This window comes from Oncorhynchus clarkii, chromosome 7 (assembly GCF_045791955.1).
Source record: "Oncorhynchus clarkii lewisi isolate Uvic-CL-2024 chromosome 7, UVic_Ocla_1.0, whole genome shotgun sequence".
In the NCBI taxonomy this organism is placed as follows: Eukaryota; Metazoa; Chordata; class Actinopteri; order Salmoniformes; family Salmonidae; genus Oncorhynchus; species Oncorhynchus clarkii.
The window spans coordinates 80979950-80987869 of NC_092153.1; the positions used below are offsets into that span (position 1 = coordinate 80979950).

The window sequence follows — 7920 nt, forward strand, 5'->3', positions numbered from 1 at the left end:
GAAAAAGGGCATTTTGTATTTAAATGATTTTGTAAATTGGAATGGTTGACTTGTCTTTCATGGAGCTATCAGAATTATTTGGAAAGGTCTACTCAGTCCAAGATTATAACCAATTGATTACAGCATTACCAAAAAATGGAGGCAGGTGGAGGTAGGGAAGTGGTCTGTCTGCCCAATATAAATGATCAGAACTTGCAGAGGAATAAAAATAGCATAAATAGGAAAGTACACCAGTTTCATTTGAGGACCAGTTGATGTGTCATTTAGATTGCAAAATAGTTGGGAAGCGATATTTGATTTACTGATTCCATGGGACAGGGTGTATGAGTTGATTCAAGACTTGTGCTTTTCAGCTAATGCAGATTGTGAGAATACAGAATCGATTGACCATTTATTTTAGTATTGCCCTCAAGTATCTTATCAGGAATGGTTGAAAATGCAAAACATTGATCTAAAATTGACTCTAAATATCCTTTTGGAGATCAGGTCAATTACTAATATAATACTTGTTTCTCAACTCAATCTGTGTCTATTCAATAGAAATTGTGTTAATCACAGCATAGTTGAAATGTATATGCTGCGTAGAAATCCAAAGCGTCTGGCCAGCAGAGAAAGGTGGGATGGGCTAAGGGAAGCTGAGGTTTGAGATGTGGAATTGGAGATAAGGGGGAGTGGAGTTGCTGGGCGAAGGATAGAATGAGATGTAAAATAACCTCCAAATAAAAACAAATACATTTGAATGACAGAGGGGTTTGGTTGAGACAGTTGAGGCTGATGCCATGCAGGTGTTTGTACAAATGCACACACTCATTCCAATGCTCATGGTTTCATACATCGTTGGCCTTGCTGTTATATTGGCCTGTATGTTTCTTGTTCATTGGTGGTGCATGGGGCAGGGAATGGAATTCAATGTATTTCTCAGGGTGGAATCTGATGCTTGAGGGGCAGCTCTTGGAGGGCTGTATCGGTCAGGCCCCCATTTGACAGTGGGAGATCTGTCGACGTGCCGTTGACCCTCTTAACCAGAGACACAGAGGCTGACTAATGTGATGTGGTTGGGGATGTGGTTGGGCAGCTTCCCTGCAAGTATGTTTATTACCAGATGAAATAGTCAAACTGAATCTACACATCAAGGGAACATTTGGTTTATGAGCCAACCACTTAACGATCAAGGTTTGTAGGGTCTACACATTGTATTAAAATGTTTACCCATCCAGGCCTGCTTTGTGACCAGATTAGCTGTTGATGCATACGAATTAGGACCAGTTAGAGAGAAAAGGACACATGTTCAGTAATATTGGTGTGACATTTATTAATGTACAAGAGGCAACTAGTATCGTCTTCCTGCCGCTTCGTTTAATTCAGACCAACAACCACAGTTCAGAAATGGTTTAAGAAAGGCTTCATTACAAAGTACACCGGTTTACAGTGGTCATTGAAGTTGATTTAGAGGTTGGAGGAAAACAGCACGACCTGATGAAGATTTCCCAGAAGCCTTGCACATCTTCAGGTTCCCCAGGAAGATATCCTGCAAGACAAATCGTCAGCCTAGTGGTTAGAGAGTTGGACTAGTAACCGAAAGGTTGCAAGTACAAATCACGAGCTGACAATGTACAAATACTTTGTTCTGCCCCTAGGCCGTCAATGAAATTAAGAATTTGTTCTTAACTGCCTTGCTAAATAAAGGTAAAATAAAATACAAATTCTAGTTCCCAGTCATGTGCACATATACAAAACTCACATTCAGTCACAGGTGTAAGCCACATCCAAGTACTTATAGGTTCCGACACAGGGGTCACCGAACACAGAGTTGGATACCTTGACGATACACTGGCGCTTTCCATCACACCTGTGTGTCAACAGGTAGAGGTTAACACCACAGCCAATGACTTCCTACAGCTAAATGCACACTGAAGGTTTCAGTACCTTTCTGCCATTATGCTGGTGGTGGATTGGCTGAGGCAGTTGGTGTTTTTGAGTTGTTTATGTGGGCGCCCAATGGAACACACATCGTGTTGACGACGACCATAGTTGGCACGCTGAATACGGATCTCACCTCGATCTGAGGAAGAGAAAGGACAAACCTGGGTGTTGGTGTGGGCTAGTGACTAGTATACATGGCACCACATGATTAAACTGTACAGTAGCGTTTACCAGCTTACCACATAGTAGTTGAGAATCAGAGCCTTCACATATGATGCTGCTTACTGCAAAGCCAACACAGGAGTTACACCACTGGTCAGACAAGACATACATTAGCCTTGTGAAGTGTTAGTGATGGGCACTAACAGGGAATGCTGATTTCAGGTGCATTTTTTAAAAGTCATTATAAACTTGTTAGCATGAACCATTGTACAAAAAGTTAAGCGCGTCATCTTCCACCTTTACCTTTTAGTTTCACTTCCTTATGAGCAGTTCTCAAAATGCTAACATTTTAAAAGTGGGTAGGAGAATTAAAAAAAATCCCAACATGCCACAGTCATACCGACACTCCGTCGAATCCAAATATGGATATTATTAGCACACATTCAGAGACTGACTTGTTTCTTGCTGTTGGACACAGGAGTATTTGGTGTCCAGGTACTTATAAGTCCCGACACAGGGGTCTCCAAAAACGAAATTGGATGCAGGGACAATACACTCGCTCTTCCCACCGCATCTGTGTGTTTCAAAGACAGGTTGAGGTCATGAGTTCATACAGGTAAACACAACAAGTTCCAGCCATCTTGCTGGTGGTTGTTTACACTACAGCCAAGGAGTTACAGGTTCTAGTACCTTTCTGCCATCTTGCTGGTGGAGGATTGGCTGAGGCAGTTGGTGTCGGTGAGTTGGTGATCAGGGCGCCCAATAGAACACACATCGTGTTGACGACGACCGTAGTTCGCACGCTTGATATGGATCTTACCTCCATCTGAGGGAGATGGAGAACAGTGAGGCACGAAGGAGAGCCAAGTATGGGTCTCTGGTGTGGGCTAGTGACGCTAATCTACAGTATAAACGATCATAGGTGGTCAGTGAGTATACTGTTCAGCAGTGTGGACTAGCTTACCACATTGCAGTAAAGCATCAGAGCCTTCACACGTGATGCTGATTGCTGCCAGGCCAAATAAACAGGAATTACACACCACTCACATTAGCTTGGTTAAGTAGCATCATCATTATTACATACAGTACCTCCATCTGTTAGTGTGCAGCAAGCTGTAGCCAGCACTGAAACATCACACAGCTAGTTCAGCAACATTCAACATCATATGCACTTGGACCATGAAGCTACAACTCAGCATTGGTCTCTATACTCATGCATTTCAGTTATACTAAGTGTATTACAGTCAAGTTCAGCATTTGGTCTCATATTCCATGCTTTGAATACCTTTTTGCCCAAAAGGAACTGAATGTCCCTCAAAAAATATTACATGTACTTCTTTTTACTCACAAACACAAACATTGTCATATATATTTCAATTCTAATCTGCATCAGATACAGATTTTGTATACTCACATGTGGCCACCGTCAGTCTCAAACTGCACATGATGCCAGGTACAGGAGTGGTACTAACAGAGAAAATGCAACTGATGATAACAAGATCCAATACACCCGGTATTTATGTTATGTGACATGTCTTAATTTACCCAGGTGTATCTATTTGTCTCCAGGTGCACCTCATTCAAATTAGGGGCCAGCGTTTGCCGGTCAAAACCTGGCTATTGAGTCAGTCTCATGGAGTTAGATAGAGGACTCTATATGGATGGAATCCATGTAGGCATGAACATTGCCACTGAGGGCTTCCCAGCAAAGTAGCCATCTAGGTGGAGCTGCATCATTAAGGAAGAATTACACGGGCCAAGTTCAGTCGCAAAACCTTTGAGCATTGCAGATATACATTTCATGAATAGAGACAACGTATTTCCTTAATAACCTCCATGTCGGGGACACATATTTGTTCAATATAGCATATTTTTATCTGAACCTTCCATAAGGTTGCATCCTGGCTAACGCTCCCCATTATTCAATCCGAGTAATCAGGAGGGATCAGCCAATTAATTATACTCTTGAGCAAACACTGCATATCTGTAGGTGGCATTAAATTGCCAACTTTGGCTTCATACAGTACCTTTTCAAACAACACACTCTGTGATGGTGTGCAGCCTTTAAATTTGTTTACCAACTCATAGAAATTATAGAAGACAATGGACTACTTTAATAACATGTAATTACATTTGTTATTTGATTTGAATGGAGCTGCCCTTGCGCTCTCGTACTCCATAATGGGACACATATAAAGATGATATACTGTGACTATCATTCTCTATGGTCCGATCCCTACGATGTGTTGTTCTGGTGGCTGAGTGTGTGTCCTCTTCCTCTCAACCGTCCATTCTCAGGGCTGCTGGACAGGTGCCTTGCCCGTCAACGTTGCAGCCCTTTGGGTGTTGCACTTATCAGGCTTCACCGCCATGGACCAGAAAGGCTGGTCCTAGTCATTTTGTGCATTTATATGTTCCCAGTTGCCACTCCTGTAAAGGGAGACCGCTGCGCTTGAAGGCAGTTTGGTGACCACAGAACCCCAGTACAGGTACTCTATTGTAAACATTATTAAAGTGAACCGTGTTGAATGACTATGTACATATGGCAGCAGTCTCTATGGTACAGGGTAGAGTACCAAGTGGTATCAACCCTGTACCCTGCTTTTATTAGTGACTAAGTTTGGGCAGGGTGCTTGGAGGAGGTCGGCTAGATGAGACGATTTTAACGTCCGATGGACTGGAGTAAGAAACTTCTATCTCTTGGTCACAGCTTTGATGCTCCTGTACTATCACCTCCTTCTGGATGGTAGCAGGGTGAACAGGCCATGGCTCGAGTGGCTGGGGTCCTTGATGATCGTCTTGGCCTATCTGTGACACTGAGCGCTGTAGGTGTACTGGAGGGCAGGCAGTGTGCTCCCGGTGATGCGTTGGGGTGACCGCACCACCATTTGGGGAGCCCTTTGGTTGCAATTGCCGTACTAGGCGTTGACACAGCCCTACAGCATCCTCTCAATGGTGCACCTGTAGAAGTTCATGAGGTTCTTAAAGGACAAGCCAACTTTCTTCAGCCTCCTTATGTTGAGTAGGCGCTGTTGCGCCTTCATCACATTGTCTCTGTGAATGCATAATTTCAGGTTGATTGTGATGTGCACGCCGAGTAACTTGAAGCTTTTCGTCCTCTCCAGTGCGACCATGTAGAATTTGATGGGGACTTGCTCTCTCTGCTGTCTACTGTAATCCACAATCATCTCCATTGTTTTGTTGACATTGAGGGAGAGGTTATTTTCCTGGCACCATTCCGTCAGGGTCCTCACATCCTCCCTGTATGCCGTCTTGTCGTTGTTGGATATCAGGCCTACCACTGTTGTCAGCAAACTTGATGATTGAGTTGCCACTCAGTCATGGGTGAACAGGGAGTACAAGAGGAGGTTGAGCACACACCCTTTTTGTTCCACAGTCTTGAGGATCAGCGTTGCGAAGGTGTTGTTGCCTACCTTCACACCCGAGGTCAGTATGTCTGCCCAGCTGCAAAGGGCGGGGTTGAGACCAATTGTCCAAGCTTGGTGATGTGGTATGATTCTGCTATTTTCTTTACATTTGATCCGGAACCCCCAACAGAAGCTAGCCAGCTAACTAGCTAGTAGTCAGCTTGCCAGTGCTAGTGGTCATCGGCTACCTTTAGCAAGGACATATCTCGCCAGTCTGCACAGCACGACTCAAACCAGATCAAATCTGACTTATTTTTCTCCAGATCTCTGGATTCCTACCTCAAGCTCTGAACCTTTTCACCTAGGTCATCGAAGCTAGCTAGCTGCTATCCGATTGGCTTCTCCTGGCTAACGTCTCTGTCCCGAAGCAACCCCCAATTAGCCTGGAGCTAGCCTATGCTAGGCCCATCTCCCGGCTAGCTGAAGAGGTCAATCAGCCACTCCTTAAGCTACAATACCTATTTTGCCAATTGGCCTGGACCCCTTTAATTGCCGATATGGAGCCCTGCCGATCCATCACGACTGGGAAACTGACGTAATCCACCCGAGGGGGTTTCAACTGGCTCCCCCGTCGCGATTTCCCCTGAATGCCCATCTGCTAGCCTGCAATCCGCGGCTTGCTAGCTGTCCAGAGCACACCGGACTGTTAGCTGAAGAAGTCCATCAGACCATTTTTTGGGGGCTACTGTACATATTTAGAAAATTGGCCTGGACCCTTTTACTACACAGAGTCCTGCTGATCCATGTCTCAATTGTCTCAAGGCTTAAAAATCCTTGTTTAACCAATCACCTCCCCTTCATGTACACTGATTGAAGTGGATTTTAAAAGGGACATCAAAAAGGGATCAAAGCTTCCACCTGGATTCACCTGGTCAGTCTATGTAATTTTTTGTATACTCAGTGTATTAAATACTGTATATATATTTTTTTTTTTATACATACTTTTTTTTTTACCCTGACATTGCTCATTCTGATATTTCTTAATTCCTTTATTAAATTTTGGGGATTTGTGTTAATTGTTTTGTAATGTTAGGTATTACTGCACTTTAACTAAAGCTTGTAACATGCACATTTTGCTGCACCTGCAATAACATGTGCAAAATATCTGTAGGTAGCAGTCTGATGGATTGTAGAAAGAAGCGGTCTCTAAGCCAGTTGGAATCAGATTGCATACACCAATATAGGTCTGCCCGACGATAAGGGAGAGAAGAGTTTGTGGTTGATTTGTGTGGGGTCCTTGATAATGCTGCATGCCTTCCTCAGGCAGATGTCCTGGATGGGTGAGGGCACGGTCCCAGTGATGTACTTCACAACCCGCTGGAGTGCCTTGCAGTTGTGGACGGAGTAATTGCCATACCAGGCCATGATGCATCCACTCAGGAAGCTCTCAATGGTGCAGTAGTAGTATTTAGAGAAGAGGCAGCATGCCAAATTTCATCAGCCACCTTAGGAAGTAGAGACGCTGTTGTCATGTTGGTCCATGACGAGTCCGCAGTGATGTGGTTGCTGAGAAACTTAAAACTTGTGACTCTCTCTACTGCAGTCCCGTTGATGTGAATCAGGGTATGTTCCATCCTCTGCTTCCAGAAGTCAACAATCAAATCCTTTGAAGCACCCGGTCATTCAGAGCAGCAAGAGTTATCCTTGATGACTTGATATTGTCTACCTCGGAGCGAACATAGAATGAGTTAAGCTCGTCTGAGAAGGAGGCTTTGGTGGGCATCGCACAGCAGGATTGCCTTTTTCAGTCTGTGATAGTCTGAAGTCCTTGCCACACGACGCAAGTTTGAGTTGTCGAACATCAATTAAAGTTTCAGTCTTGTCTTTTTGCATCCTAAATAATTTTTGGAGCTCGTACCTGCTAGGCATTGCACACGACCAGGTCATCATGTCCGTTCTTCTGACATCGAATGCTGCAGTATGGAATATCTCCGTTCATCCAGGGTTGTTGGTTTAGACCTGTATGGATTTTTATTGTGGGCACATCATCACCAACACATTTCCTAAAGAATACTGTGATTGATGATGCAGATTCTTCAATGTTGATGAATGAGTCCTGGGTGGACTGTCTTTTTTTACCCCTAAATCTTGTCTAATCGCTGCAACCCCCCAATGTGCTAGTGAGAGGTGAGGGTTGATTCATGCATCCTCCGAAACATGACCCGCCTAACCGCGCTCCTTAACTCACGCCAGCTTAACCTGGAAGCCAGATGTATCAATGTGTCGGAGGAAACGCCATTCAACTGGTGACTTGGGTCAAGTAAAGCCCCATCGGCTGATCCTGGGTCTGTAGTAACGTCTCTAGCACTGAGATGCAGTGCCTTAGGCCGCTGCACGACTCGGGAGGCCACTGTGGATGAATCTTTGAACATATTCCAATCAGTATTCTCAAAACAGTCCTGCTGTA

At 44.3% G+C, this 7920-nt stretch overlaps 1 protein-coding gene across 1 annotated transcript; it reads right to left on the reverse strand.

Moving 5' to 3' along the window:
* Nucleotides 1-1743: 1743 nt before the first annotated feature.
* On the reverse strand, nucleotides 1744-3551 carry LOC139414474 (L-rhamnose-binding lectin CSL3). Its single transcript, XM_071162390.1, has 8 exons — nucleotides 3500-3551; nucleotides 3175-3210; nucleotides 3050-3094; nucleotides 2776-2911; nucleotides 2541-2659; nucleotides 2163-2207; nucleotides 1927-2062; nucleotides 1744-1849 (listed from the first exon to the last, which is right to left on the reverse strand). Exons 1-8 carry the CDS (start codon nucleotides 3528-3530, stop codon nucleotides 1744-1746), a joined length of 654 nt encoding a protein of 217 aa, XP_071018491.1. The 5' UTR covers nucleotides 3531-3551.
* Between the last annotated feature and the right edge of the window lie 4369 nt (nucleotides 3552-7920).

Coding starts and splice junctions, on each gene's coding strand:
- LOC139414474 (XM_071162390.1), bottom strand. CDS start 3,530: ATGTGCAGTTTGAGACTGACGGTGGCCACAT. Junction 2,208..2,540: donor TGTCCAACAGCAAGAAACAA/GTCAGTCTCTGA, acceptor TTGGCTTTGCAG/TAAGCAGCATCATATGTGAA. Junction 1,850..1,926: donor ACCAGCATAATGGCAGAAAG/GTACTGAAACCT, acceptor GTTGACACACAG/GTGTGATGGAAAGCGCCAGT.